The sequence below is a fragment of the Lepidochelys kempii genome, chromosome 10 (genome assembly GCF_965140285.1).
Source record: "Lepidochelys kempii isolate rLepKem1 chromosome 10, rLepKem1.hap1, whole genome shotgun sequence".
Taxonomy (NCBI): Eukaryota; Metazoa; Chordata; order Testudines; family Cheloniidae; genus Lepidochelys; species Lepidochelys kempii.
Window position 1 is genome coordinate 55,404,439 of NC_136389.1, and position 15,537 is coordinate 55,419,975.

At 42.2% G+C, this 15,537-nt stretch overlaps 1 protein-coding gene across 6 annotated transcripts in view; it reads left to right on the plus strand.

Moving 5' to 3' along the window:
* Nucleotides 1–15,537, plus strand: part of APBA2 (amyloid beta precursor protein binding family A member 2) — a 236,850-nt gene that overhangs the window by 37,642 nt on the left and 183,671 nt on the right. Inside the window, exon 1 of one of the 6 annotated variants that reach the window (XM_073303680.2) lies at nucleotides 953–974. The exons of 4 other annotated variants lie outside the window; for them this stretch is intronic. In XM_073303680.2, coding sequence (XP_073159781.1) covers nucleotides 972–974 — 3 coding nt within the window. In that variant the 5' untranslated portion in view covers nucleotides 953–971. Of the gene's footprint in view, nucleotides 1–952; nucleotides 975–8,533; nucleotides 8,630–15,537 lie in introns of those variants that run through there. One more of the 6 variants, XM_073303679.2, reaches the window with a different exon arrangement.

A 15,537-nucleotide genomic window follows, 5' to 3' on the forward strand; every position in this document is an offset into this window, starting at 1 on the left:
TTTGCTCCCAGAGCGGGGTCAGCAGAGGAAGGGGCCGAGTCGGAGCCTTTGTGCCCCCGGCAGGGGGGGAGGAGGGAACCGCTGTAGACACCACCGCCGCTGAGAGCTCCCTCCGGAGCGGGGAGTTGGATGCTGCAGTGCTGGCGGGGGAATAGTGTGTGGAAGCCCCTTGAGTGCCTTGCAGTGTGTTTGTGTGGGGGGAGGGGGTTAGATGCTGCATGCAAGTCCCGCTCCCCGACCCCAAGCTCCGTGCAGTGTGCATGTTTGTGTGGGGGGAGGGGACCAGACGCTGCATGCAAGTCCCATTCTGTTTGTGTGGCAGATACTGCATTCAAGTCCCCCCTCCTCTACCCTGACTGAGCTCCTTGCAGAGTGTATGTGGGAAGGGGCCAGATGCTGGATGGAACTCACACTCCCCTACCCTAAGCTCCTTGCGGGGGGAGGGGGGGCAGATATGTCATTGAAGTCCCATTCCCCTACCCTGAGCTCCTTGTAGGGGTGTGTGTCGGGGGAGGGGGCGGATGCTGCTCCTGGCAGTGTGTTGGGGGGGGGGGGGGGAGGGAGATGCCGCATGCAAGTCTTCTACCCCAAGCTCCTTGTCCTGGTGGGATGCTCCTAACAGGATATTGCATGTATTCTCTCCTTCCCCCCTAAACCAATCGACCAACCACATTTTAGCTCTAGCTAGTGGGGGGAAATTAAGCTCCTTGAAAGGGGTCTGTGGGGTGGAGAACTGTCTGCAGTGCAACCCTTGCAGAGTGAGAATTTTGCTGCCACCAAATCTCATCCCCATTCTCTCGCTATTGCGGGGGAGGAAACCAACCCTGCCAGCAGTGCAAAGGGAAGCCAGATTGGAAAGAGACTCCAGCAGGAAGAGTGTAATTTTACTAATATGATAGTTTATTTAATGTGTAGCAGCTGATGAGAGAGGGCATTGCTTGGTCGATCTGTTGCTGTGGTCTGGAAAGGTGATGGTAATGATGGTATTTATATATTAGTGTCTGGTGCAGGGATGGATTCAGAAGATGTTCTCTGCCTGGTACAGAAGAGCTTTTCTTTCTTTCTATTGTGGTAACATAGTGGTGGCAGGGAAGCTTTAATGCAGCTGCCTCATTTCAATCAGATGAGAACTGGAAATGGGAAGTATTTCTGTCCAGAAAGTTGCTGCTGGGATCACCTTTTTCTCTGACTGCAGTCTATGCTGTATTCTGTTCTTTTATTTTGTGCTTCTGTCCCTCTCCTGATAATTTATATATGCAATATTTTAGAGTGTAACTTTTACAGATTTTGATAGTACCTCATTATCTAATATCTTGTCTGGAATGTGTGTATTTGTATGTGTGGATGTTTATATAGTGTGTGTATGTATATTTCATTGTCAGTACCAGCTCTGAAGTGTGTGTGTGTGTATGTATCTCCACACACTACAGTGCTGGAGAATTCAGAGTTAATTTGTTTTAAGATTGAAAAACACAGAAGAGAAGGCTTCATGTCATGCACACATCTTAGCATTTATATTTGTTTCTGGTTTATCCTGCCTCCAGTGTAGCAACTGAATTAGAGCTTTTGATCGACTTTCCTCCCTCCCCCCCCCCACCTTCATAATGAGGTCTGGAGGGAAAAGCTACTCATTTAAAAATTCTCCACTTCATTTTTCTTAGAGTAAACAGTGTGACAAATTATAACATGATTTCTCCGCCCTCCCCCTTTTGCCAGCTTTACGATGACCAGATGATGGGGGTTTTGGTATTGCCGGAGGGGTATACCAGAGGGGGTCCAGTGTGTATGAGGCTGAATGTTCAGCAGGGAAGAATTGACATGCTTTGCCTTAACAACTGGCAGTCTGTACTTTTTGATTTACGAAGTTAGTTTTCTCAGTACCCTTGTGCTGGTGGTTATATATGAGCAAGGATATAAAAGGAGACTAAGAAAAAGGAAACCTTACTGAATTCTATGTAATATATTCTTTATATAGGTATTCTTTATAGTTGCTTTTTACTCTGCCTTGAGATGGTTTAAAAAGACCAACCATCTTAGCTTTGCAAACAGGCCGTAGTAATTTAAGTAATTAGATGATTTTCAATCATCCTAGCCTGTCAAGAGAGCCACAGCATATCACAGGAAATGGTGGTGTTTTTGCAGGAGGGGTATTTTAGGCATTTACTGACTCTGTTGCTGAACAAATCTTATTAGTTCTGCAAGCCAGTGGAACTATAGATAAAAAAAGATAACAGCTAAAAAGCATCTTAATTTAACTTGGATAGCTGTAGTGTGCAGTATATTATGGCATATAGTGATAAAGTAGTAAAGGATTTTTGCAAATATTTTGGTATTCTTGTAGTTTCCCATGCGAGACTGTAAGCCATCCAGGAGTTATGGCTATGATATGTGCAGATACTCCTCAACATCTTGATTTTTCTGATATTACTCAACTGTACTGAGAAACTATATTTTGGAAATGAGTTGTCTTATTTGCTGGGGTTAACGTGGAAAACTGACACGTCTCAATATGTCTGAGTTGCACAGACCTTTCTTAGGAAGGTGCAGAGAATTACATATGTTCTCCTATTCCTTCTTCTATGTTTAACTTCATCTTATTACTATGGATAAGTGGGGAAAAACAGCTGTCTTGACACGCTTTGTGTTAGTACATCTGCTGGTCTCTATGGATATCTTTCTCTTTTGCAGACCTGCTCTTCATAGTCTCTGGCTCCTGAGACTTCTTTAACTTGCATTTTCTAGTATATCAACCCCTCTTCTTTCTGCTTTTAAACTAATGTTGCTGACTAGAAGCAACCTCATTCATGTCAAAAAGAGGCAAACCAAATTAATCATAACTTTTTCCCCTTCCCCACTTGTTTCCCCATACCTTTTAAAGTCGTTTAAAAATGTTTAGAAAACACCAGTGCCACCTGAGTCTTCTGGTCATATGTCCATTGACATTTCAAATTGGTCCCTCCAGAAGCAGCACTGGTGTAGGATCGGTGCTCTAGATGAGAGGAGTTAAATGAGATCTGTGATGGGAACTCTTCAAAATTGAGCTCAATTTTGAGGCAACAAACTTTTTTGAGCTGGAAAACAGAATAAAAATATGCCAGGATTTGTCTTCCTGTGTCATTCTGCCTCTGAGGTGGAGCTCAGATATCATAGACTTTCACCCCCTGTGCTGGATGAGGGGCCGGGCCTTTAACTTTTCATTGCAGGGAATAGAGCTTTGGTTAAACCTCCCCGAATAGCATATCCTAGAATGTTTCTCACTGCCGCTGATTTCCCCACCCATCTTCCCATCAGCAAAGGCAACTTCGCCAACCTAATGAAAGGATAGATTGGTCCTGCATGATATGTATTTGCTTATGTGGAGAAACATGCAACATTAAGCTTTGCTTCTCTCCCTAAAGAAACCTAGTGGGAAGGTCTCAAAGTTCATGCCCAAGCTGTGGTTGATCAAAAGTTAGTTCTAATACGCTTCACGCACCTAACTTTCAACTAGCAGTTTATGCTACTATGCAAGAGACACCAACATCACAAAGTTTCTTAATTTTTGCAACACTTATTTTTCCCCATAATCCTTTCATATATATGGGGACTTGCTTAAGATACATTAAAAAATTATTCTGGGATCAAGAGAGACAAATGACATAGTAGACAGATAAATTGCCTGACTTTTGGAGGCATTTATAGCTCAAAGTAGGAAAGTTTTCCTTCTTCCTCTTCCATCTTTAGCTGAAGACAACTGAAATATATAATTAACATATAAATGCATTAACTGGGGGGACACTCTGGTCCTCATCATTATATCTGATCTATGTTGGACTTCACCTTCACCAGATTGTAGGATTGAGACTTTTGTTTGAAATGTGTAGCTCTTGCATTAATAATATTCTTGTGCTTCTCAGTGATACTTCAGCAAAAATCTTATTGTAGATACAATTGGACTTATATTTCAGGTACAGTGTTCAAATCCTGTTTAGGTTATGTTTTCATTTAAAAAAATCATATTACTCTACTCTCTCTGTCAAGTTGCAACAATTATCTTTATTATTCAAAAATATTTGTTGACCAAAAATACTTTTCTTTTGGTTGAAGAACCAAAATAGAACGTATGCGGCAATCTTACAAATTCTTCATGCCTTGGGGACAGCGTACCCTCTAGTATTCAGCTTCTTCTCACAGCCCCTGAGGACTTTTCCCTAAGGACAAATGTGAAGATGGAGGGGGAGTTTGAAAATAGGGTTCAGGTAGCCTTGTCTGTGTGTCTCAGTATATCCAGATAAACTTCTTCTGAATGTTTATCTAGTTAAATTTCTGGATGGTTAGCCAAACACCAACACTTCTGAAAATACTCTGACATCCACCAGAATGCACCCCAGCCTGTCATTTTATCTGGAGAATTGTCCCTCAGGTACTCATCTTCGAGCTGTTGGCAACTATTTGAGGGTAATTTGTGTCTAGAAGGTTATTACTAAAAACTTGGATAGTTAAGTGATTGTGAGCCATACAGGTACCTAGATAAGGTTTTATCACCTGTACATTTAACAGCTTGTCTCAAATCTAGCAAAAGTCATTGCTCATTGGTGTGTTTTTTTCCCATTGTATTTATTTAACTTAATGGGCTCTCTCTGGTGTCTGATATTGTACTGTGGGACATGCTCAAAGGCACAGGGCATTCATTGTGCATCTGCCACTGACTTTCAGTGAGAGTTAGGTGCCTAACTGCACATCATGCCTTTGAAAATCTCCCCCTTATCTTTACAGTTTCCCATAATCGATTTTGGATGTTGTGTATTAAAGTTTTGATTGAGACTTTTTCTACCTGAGCAATTGTGTCTAATAAAATGCTACTTTGTTCTTTTAAAACGCCTTTTTGCCCAAGGATCTTGCAGTCACTACAGACTAGGAGTCTGACCCTGTAAACCTTTCTCTCATGGAATACCACACACAGGAAGATGGGCCTTGCCAGATCCAGTCCTATGGTATTTTTTCAGTAATGAGGCAAGAGTCTTGCCTCATTATAGAGCAGAGGTTCCCCAAACCGTGGGGTGCACCCCTTGGGGGGGGGCACAGAGGAACATTCGGGGAGGGGTGCAGCTAGGGTTGCCAATTTTGGTTGGACGGATTCCTGGAGGTTTCATCACATGACATAATATTTAATTAAAGATTAATCTTTTTAATTCCTGGAGACTCCAGGACAATCCTAGAGGGTTAGGTACAGCTAGGGCCTGGGCCATCCCCCACAGGGGGTGGGGAGGGAATGCCCCCTAGCTCCGCTCCTGACTCCACACCCCCAGCTTTAGCCCTCTTACTCCTGTCCACATCTCCCCTGGTCCCAGCTCCGGTTTGGGGTGGGGAGGCATGGACATGGGTAAGGAGAGGGCATGAGGTAAAAAGTTTGGGGATGACTGTTACAGAGGTTGGGTTGGCCCCACTAAGTGTGTCCCGCAGCACACTTGTAAGGTGGCCAAAGGAAATGTAGTGCTCACTGACTAACACTGAAATGCAGTCACCTCTGCTGTGAAACAAAGCAGCTGCTGCTCACAGCAGCCTTCTAGAACAGGTTTTAGGGCATGAAGTGAGGAAGAATAATAACACTGTGTCCAGTTGAAATGGCAAACGGGTATTTAGGGAAGCAGAGAGTTATTGGCTAAAATGGAATTGGTTCAGGCAGGGAGGGAGAGAAATGCTGATCCCTTGCTCAGTGGCGTTTAAGACTTCAAATTAGGTTGTCTGAAAAGAAAACACATTTTTTTAGGGTGGGTGGCAGAGGTGGTTTGGTCCCATTCTCTCAAGTAAATTAAAATGAGATATTATTGCTGCTGTGATTGTATAAAAAGCATTTCTGTGCTCTCTGCTGCTTCTGCTTTGGTTTGTTGTAGGTGACAGCTAAGTAATGATCTTGATCACTGACTTTGGAGCACTGGCCTGACTTGCCTTTCAGTGTACACGGTAGATACCCTGCAAATAAACCTCTTGCCTCAAAGGTGTCATCAAGAACTCAAAGTTGCCTTTGGGGGACCTGAATAGTAACATTCAGAAATGTCTTTCAAAATACATTTTGTTTAATCCTTTCTTATTTGAAATCCAAACTCCAGCTCAAGGTTGTGCCCAACACAGTGCCCAACAATGTGGAGTGTCGTGTGTGTGTGTGTAAATATATATATAAACATAAAAAATATAGTTGAACATAATACATATATATATAAAGTTCCTCCTCTACCTTGGTGGGTCTTGCGCTTATTGGTGGATATGCTTGCCTTGGAGCTTCATGGCAGCCCTCAGCTTGGCTGTTTTTCTGAATTCACAGTCCAGGTTGACTCCTCCTGTGTCTGACCAGGAGTTGGGAGGATTTGGGGGGAACCTGGACCCGCCCTCTACCCCGGGTTACAGCCCAGGGCCCTGTGGAGTTGTCTAGAGTGTTTCCTGGAACAGCTGTGCGACAGCTACAACTCCCTGGGCTACTTCCCCATGGCTTCCTCCCAAAACACCTTCTTTATCCTCACCATAGGACCTTCCTCTTGGTGTCCAACAATGCTTGTACACCTCAGTCCTCCAACAGTCCACGTTCTCACTCTTGGCTCCTAGTGCCTCTTGTTCCCAGCTCCTCACATGCACACCACAAACTGAAGTGAGCTCCTTTTTAAAACCCAGGTGCCCAGATTAGCCTTCCTTAATTGATTCTAGCAGCTTCTTGATTGGCTGCAGGTGTTCTAATCAGCCTGTCTTAATTGTCTCCAGAAGGTTCCTGATTGTTTTGGAACCTTCCCTGTTACCTTACCCCAGGAAAAGGGACCTACTTAGCCTGGGGCTAATATATCTGCCTTCTATTACTCTCCTATAGCCATCTGGCCTGACCCTGTCACAATATATATAGTTGAACATAATTTGACAACCTGTATAATGTCTTTTTGCCCAAGGATCTTACAATCAGGCCAAATTCCTGCCATTCAGTTCTAATCTGACTCTTCAGCCTTGGTCTCAAAAACTCCTAAAACTGTTTTTCATCCCTGCATAATGCTAACAGTTGTCCCAGATTCTAAGACTGCTATGTCCGTAAAGAGTACAAGGTTTCTTGTCCTGCATAAATGTGCTGTACATTGATTGGTACTCAGCTACAGACGTGTCAGTGCATATACCATAATAAACTTAGCCTTTGGAGAGAATCAAGGTGTGTGAGGTAATACCTTATATTGGACCAACTTCTTTGAGAGAGAGAGAAGCTTTCGAGCCACACAGACCTGATCTCTTTCTCTCCAACAGAAGTTGGTCCAATACAAGATATTACCTCACCCACCTTGTCTCTCTAATATCCTAGGACCAACATGGCTACCCGTACACTGCAGTAGCCTTCTGTATGCATTTCTGAGATACTGCACTAGCCCCTCTAAAGTCCGTCTTTCATCCTAATGTAATATGTCAAGATTAAAGCTATTTTTAGCCTGCAAGTTTAAGTGTGTATGATTTTTAAAAAAATACAACCCTCTAAATCTAGACGCAAATGCTTAGGAACTGTAAGCAGTATATAATGAGGTAGCAAACTTTGGATCTCCTTGTTACATTTTAAGGAGCAGTTGTAATAGCAACATCTTGTGGACATATGATACCATAGGGAAATTCTGCAGATCCATTACAATGGTTCTTATTCCTTGCAGCTCTTTAACAGGTCTGGTATCTGCTGCCAGTCAAGGCAGGCTGGGAGTGATCACATCCCTGAAATCCAGCTAGTGTAAATTGACCCCAGTTACTGCAGGAAGGCTTTACCAGATGCTGTTCTCAGAGCAATAAGAGAACAAAACAACCAGAATGGATCCTCTTTAGTTTGTTTATTAAATTCTAAGCATTACTGGGTTGCTACTTAGCCTTTGGGCTCTGCAGCAAACACCTCCTTCTTGAGACAGCAGGTTCCAGCACAACATGTTTGGGCCGGCCTCTCTGGCAGGAGCACTTCATGGACAACCGGAGGGATAGAAAATTTGGCAGAAATGCCTGGGCTAATTGGATTCTTTTAAACATCACGGGTTGGCTGTTGCCACACCTGCTGGACTAAAGGGACCCTGCTTATGCTGCAGGTTGGCCATTGTCACGCTATTTTCTCTACCCCTTCCATACAGCTAGCTCTGGAGGGATGAGAGGAAAATGTCCCAGACATGGAGGAATGAGCAGATGATAAGGAGCCTCTTGGCTCACCGTTTATTTCTGACTATTTCCCCAGACCCTTTAAAAAGGTGTGAATCAACCTTTGTGTAACTCTGCTTGACTCATGGTGGGATTCAGTGAGTCGAAATAGCTGCCACATGTGAAGACTTCCCTGCACCCCTCCCTCAAACACACTTAGGGATCACCTATAAAGCTTAAGGAGCCCACCTAGAGATCATCTCAAGGGTGAACATTTCTAGTGTTCCACTTATTTCAGACCTGGGGTTAGAACTCACCAAGAAGAATCTCAGAATCAGTGTTCTGAGGAAGAATAATTTGAAAGTATTCTCAGGAGTTTTATGTGGACTCTGTATTCCTTCATCTAGGCCTTCTGTAAAAGGAAGCATCAGAGAGAAGGGGAATTAATCCATTTGCAAGAAACCTGTTCTGATTGGCATCAACTGTGGGAGTATCAATCTAATGTCTGGTTAAAGACATGGTAAGTCGTTAGTCAAAAGAATAATGTAGTAATAGAAACAAGGTCACTTCAGCAGCGCTTCCTACCTCTGCTGTCTCCATGTTTTGTGCTAGAGCCAGGCCTGCATGGTCCGATTTCTGTTGTGAAATTGCGTCCCCACCTCCTGTTCTCCTACCTGAGATTTACAGTAAGAGCAAAGAGCTGTAACGATCTCTCAACAACAATACCAGCTCTGCCTGATGCCATGGAAAGCCAAACCCCAGGCAGCTGGTAACTTAAGTGTCCCAGTGGGTAGGTGTTGTGGTGACTATAAATAGATGTGTCATGGGAACCTCATTTAAAAAAAATAAAAATCTGAGGCCTTGCAGCTCAAAAAGAAATTTTAGAGTTTATGGGTATTGACAATCCTTTGATCCAGCCTAAAATTAGCGGAGGTATGTCCAGCTTCCTGATTAAATACACCAAGTAGCATGAGAGGCATCTGGGTATTTCCTTCTTTCAAAGAAGCATGACTACAGCCTAACTCTGTGTGAGGTGATCCCCCAAACAGAGGGCAATTAGCAGGAAATTTCAAAGTGTTGTTTCTTTGAAAGTACGTAGTACTACAGCAAGAGAGTGACTCTTAGGCAGAGACATATAGCCTGGCTTACACCTTAGAAGTAAATGCAATTCCAAAACCAATTTTATTGACCTCTTCCTCTTCATCCAACTGATTTGAAATATCAGAATATGAAGACTGCAGAATGCCAATCAATCTCCCAGGGAACAAGAAGGCTTAGCTCTCTACTCCATCCTAGTGCCGAAGCGTTCCAAAGACAGAAGTGCACTCAACCACAAGCTCTTGAACAGATTCCTTCTGAAGCCATAGTTCAGGGATGGAGACCCTAAATTCTTCCATAGCAGTAATTTACAAAGGACTTTTTTTCTATCAATAGATGTAAAGAACACTTGTCTACATATTATTAAATGCACCTCCCAGAGGATAGATCTCTGCTTCACATGCAGCAGACAATGTTACTGGTATGCTCCTTCACCTTTTGGCCTACCTGCCTTTCTAAGGGTGTTTTTCCAAACTGCTAGTTAATATTGTAATTTCCTTGGGAAGAAAACAATTAATGTTTACCATGCTATGATGATGGTCAGAGGTGCACTCTTCTTGGAAAAGGCTCACTTGAATCAGATGAAGTACACATTTAAAGTGTGGGCTACTCTAGCACTTTCCTTGAAGTATTTCCCATGCACAGAAAAGAAAATCCATGATTATGATCATAGTCAAATATGATTATTTGTAAAGAATTCTGTCTACACTGGAACACTTTATTGTTCTATAGTAGTTACAATCATATTAGCTGAAACTGGGGTTGCTATTACCCTCTAACAGGTGTCAAGCACAGTTTCTAATTGCTGCCTTGAGTGGGGATGCAAAACCGTCTTCCATCTATTTCGGTGCAAACTGTTTCAAATGCTGTTACAAGTACTGATGTATGGTAGGTTCTAAAGGACAGTTCAGCCAAGGGTACAATTATTTCCATTATAAACTGATCCAGGATGGGGAAGAACTAAAAGCATTATTTGTTTCCAGACTTTTACTATGCAGCATGATGTGTTTGTTGCTATTCCACCAGAAGTGCTTGCCTACATATTTAAATTTACCCTTAAGATATTTGCAGGCTTTCTAAAATGTAATTGTTATAAGAATACCTGACAAACTATAAATTTTGCCATTATTCTATTCATGTGATGTTGTCCTCTGTGATTCAGCAGATTCATTTGTTTGTTCTTTTAAATATGGAGTGAATAAAACAAGGGAAATATGGAAACCTAGCTTCTATTTGCCCATGTAGTTAAAAATGTGTATTAAAAGGACCATAGGAGAGGAATACAAATTACAGCTTCTATCGTTGATGGAAAATGCATAGCTTTCTTACTATGTACCTGGTCCTCTCCTTATCCTTCAGAGTCAGTGAATACATTTTGATACAGCATTACAAAGGAGATTCAGAGCACAACAGTGTTTTTCTTCTTGTAAAACCTAGGTTGTGGAAGGGAGGAGAAGCTCTGGTGGTTCTGCCTTTTAAAAAGAAAATGTATTCTCTTGGTTCAAAACACTGTTAACTGTACTGTAGATAACTCTGGATTACAGATAAAATTATTTTTAAACCTGCCTTATCTCTGTGATACTCTGTGACAGTTAGTCTATCAGTGTAGATTTAATTATGCACAACTACTTGTCGTATTATGGCCTGAGAGATCAGAGTTTTGGCATACTGGATGATAAATAGGGAAAGAATTCTGTTGATGACTGGAGATTTTACAGCCCATTCTACTGCAGTGGCCCAAACAATAGAGATGGGGGACGTTTTTTAGTACATATTGTAAAGAAGAACATGAGAATGGCCATATTGGGTCAGACCAATGGTCCATCTAGTTCAGCGTCCTGTCTTCTGACAATGGCCATGTGCTTCAGAGGGAATGAACAGACTAGAGCAATTATCTAGTGATCCATCGCCTGTCATCCACTCCCAGCTTCTGGCAGTCAGAGGCTAGGGACACCCAGAGCATGGGGTTCCACCCTTGACCATCTTGGCTAGTAGCCATTGATGGACCTATCCTCCATGAACTTACCTAATTCTTTATTGAACCCAGTTGTAGTTGTGACCTCACAAAAGTGCATTTGGTCTCTTGTCTGACTCAAATGCCATGAGGGTTGTCAGGAATCTTTCAGTTCCTTGATACTATTGATTACTTGGTTCCTTCACAGAAAACTTGCCCTGAACATACAGGAAAATATGTCACCTATCTGCAATATACATCTAAATCAATTGTTTTATAATGAAGAGGTATTCTTTTGTACTTGAGGTGATAGGAGAAAATCTTACTCTAATCTCCTCTGAGATAGCAAGAACAATGTGTGGGTGTTGTGATGTTCTCTTCCCATTATCTGTGTAAAGAGGCGCACCTTAGGGTGTGTGTTTTGTTTATAGGTTGTGTGGGGTTTTTTTTGGCTCTTTTTTTTTTAAACCAATTCTGTTCCTGTAAATAGATATGATCTCTAAAGCATGTATTTTGATTGATTTGTTCCCCGTTTTATTATGCTGCACATCATAATTGGAGCCATCAACTAACAGCTGATCTAATTAGAAATAATGATTTGAACCAAAAAAGCTATTAAGATTATTTTACTCTGACGAAGAATAGCATAGCATCAGTTTTACTTCAGCATGAAATATATATGTTGGTGCATTAACTCTTTTTTACTGATGTGCCAGAGCAGGGATCTCAAACACGTGGGCTGCATGCAACCCACAGGGTTATTTTCTGTGGCCCACGAGCTCCCTGCACCCCCCGCCCCCTGGGAGTTATTTCCTGCAGTCGCCAAGCTCCACTCCCCCCAGCACGCTGCGTTCCTGCTCCTCTGCCTACCTTGAGGCGCTTCCCGCAGCCAAACAGCTGTTTGGTGGCACTTAGCGCTTTCCAGGTGGGAGGGGGGAGGAGCGGGGAGCCACGCTCTCAGAAGAGGAGGCGGAGAAGAGGCAGGGCAGGGGCGGGGATTTGGGGAAGGGGTTGGAATAGGGGCAGGGACGGGGTGGAGTTGGGGTGGGGACTTTGGGAAAGGGGTTGGAATGGGGGTGGGGAAAGGGTGGGAAGAGGCGGGGTAGGGTGGGGCCTCATGGAAGGGGCGGAGTGGGTTGGGGCGAGGGGCGGTGGGGGGGGGGGCTTTTGTACCTTTTATGTGAGAAGGTGTCAGTGATGCAGCCCTTGGGTCAATGTACTAGTCCTCATGTGGCCCTCGTGGTGATGCGAGTTTGAGATCCATGTGCTAGATAATTTAAAAAGGTACGCTCACCAGAGATCCCTTCTCTGCCTGGCGGGTCCGGGAGGCAGCCTTGGGTGGGTTTGGGGGGTACTGGCTCCAGGTCAAGGGTGAGAAACAGTTCCTGGCTGTCGGGAAAACCTGTTTCTCTATTTGCTTGCTGTGAGCTATCTTCAACCTCCTTCTCATCATCTTCCTCGTCCCCAAAACCTGCTTCCATGTTGCCTCCCACTCCATTGACGGAGTCAAAGCACAGGGCTGGGATAGTGGTGATTGAACCCCCTAAAATGGCATGCAGCTCATCACAGAAGCGGCATGTTTGGGGCTCTGACCCGGAGCGGCCATTTGCCTCTCTGGTTTTCTGGTAGGCTTGCCTTAGCTCCTTAAGTTTCACGCGGCACTGCTTCGGGTCCTTGTTATGGCCTCTGTCCTTCATGCCCTGAGAGATTTTTACAAATGTTTTGGCAGTTTGAAAACTGGAACGGAGTTCTGATAGCATGGATTCCTCTCCCCATACAGCGATCAGATCCCGTACCTCCCATTCGGTCCATGCTGGAGTTCTTTTGCGATTCTGGGACTCCATTGCTTGGTGCAGCCCTTCACCACCACCCTCCCCCCCCCCCCCCCCCCCCACTGTTCCTCAGACGTTCGCTGGAAATGGCCCACCTTGATTATCACTACAAAAGGTTCCCTCCCCACCCCCCGCTCTCCTGCTGGTAATAGCTCACCTTAAGTGATCACTCTCCTTACAGTGTGTAACACGCATTGTTTCATGTTCTCTATGTATATAAATCTCCCCACTGTATTTTCCACTGAATGCATCCGATGAAGTGACCTATAGCTCATGAAAGCTTATGCTCAAATAAATCTGTTAGTCTCTAAGGTGCCACAAGTACTCCTTTTCTTTTTGCGAATACAGACTAACACGGCTGCTACTCTGAAACCTACCATTTATTTAAATATTTTTTGATGTAATTGAAATCAATATTTGAAAATTTAGAAAACAACACAGAACACAAAAGTGTACAGTGTTAACTTTATATTTATTTTTGATTACAAATATTTGCATTGTAAAAAACAAAGAAATAGTATTTTTCAATTCACCTAATAAAAGTACTGAATCTCTTTATCATGAAAGTTGAACTTACAAATGTAGAATTATGTACAAAAAACTGCATTCAAAAATAAAACAATGTAAAACTTTAGAGCCTAGAAAGTCCACGTAGTCCTATTTCTTGTACAGCCAATCGCTCAGAGAAAGAAGTTTGTTTACATTTTCAGGAGACAATGCTGTCCGCTTCTTGTTTATAATGTCATCTGAAAGTGAGAACAGGCATTCACATATCACTGTTCTAGCTGGTGTCGGAAGATATTTACCTCCCAGATATTCTAAAGATTCATATGTCCCTTCATGCTTCAACCAACATTCCAGAGGATGTGTCCATGCTGATGGTGGGTTTTGCTAGATAACAGTCCAAAGCAGTGTGGACCGACACATGTTCATTTTCATCATCTGACTCAGATGCCACCAGCAGAATGTTAATTTTCCTTTTTTGGTTGTTCGGGTTCTGTAGTTTCTACATCAGAGTTGTGCTTTTAAGACTTATGAAAGCTTTCTCCCTCTCAGATTTTGGAAGGCACTTCAGATTCTTAAACCTTGGGTCGAGTGCTGTAGCTATCTTTAGAAATTTCACATTGGTACCTTCTTTGCATTTTGTCAGATCTTCACTGAAAGTGTTCTTAAAATGAACAACATGTGCTGGATCATCATCTGAGACTGCTATAACATGAAATATATGGCAGAATGCAGGTAAAACAGCAGGAAACATACATTTCTCCCCAAAGGAGTTCAGTCATAAATTTAATTAATGCATTATTTTTTTAACAAGCATCAGCATGGAAGCATGTCCTCTGGAATGATGATGGAAGCATGAAGAGGCATACAAATGTATAGCATATCTGGCATGTGAATACCTTGCAACGCCAGCTACAAAAGTGCCATGCGAATACCTGTTCTCGCTTTCAGGTGACATTGTAAATAAAAAGTGGACAGCATTACCTCCTGTAAATGTAAACAAACTTATTTCTCTTAGCGATTGGCTGAACAAGAAGTAGGACTGAGTGGACTTGTAGGCTCTGAAGTTTTAAGTTGTTTTGTTTTTGAGTACAGTTATGTAACAAAAAAATCCACATTTGTAATTTGCACTTTCACGATAAAGAGATTGCACTAGAGTACTTGTATGAGGTGAACTGAAAAATACTCTTTCTTTGTCATTTTTACAGTGCAAATATTTGTAATAAAATTATAATATAAAGTGAGCACTGTTCACTTTGTGTTCTGCATTGTAATTGAAATAAATATATTTGAAAATGTAAAAAAAAATCCAAAAATATTTAATACATTTCAATTGTAGTCTATTATTTAGCAGTGCAATTAAAAGTGCAATTAATTGTGATTAATTTTTTTAATCACAATTAATTTTTTTGAGTTAACTGCGATTAATCGAGAGCCCTACTTACAATCTAAGTATGCCTCTTTCCCCGAGCATTTGTCTGTCTTGTCTATCGTAATCTGTTTGTCTGTAAATGATTGTCACAGATTGTCCAATTTTAATATAATCTACCATTGTCATAGCAGATGTGGCATTACAATTTGCCCCTAATTTTTTTCTGAGAGACACAATATCCACTATTTCTTTTAATTTTGCTTTTTGATCTACACAGAACTGTGGTTTTTAACCTGTGGTCTGCAGACCCCTAGGATGGAAACCTATTGGCCACCCTGTTCCGCACCCTTTGTTGTTTTATTTTTTTTTAGTTAAATGATTTTGTATTGAACATGAGGGATGGATAAATTTGTAAATTCACTGTTCGGCTTCACTGGTACAGGTTTAAGGGGATTATGTATGCAGTAGGATTTAATATCTGTCAACATGCTGCTCATTTGCTTGATATAACTAGGGACGGGTTCTTTTATTTGCAATTTATAAATCCTCATCTTCAGACACTCAGCTTTTCACAGAGAGCTGAATGTTTGAAACATCCTGCAATTATCATATTCTTAATGCCATGAATTTTATCTCAGATGGACTGTGACAGTGTTTGTATAACCAAC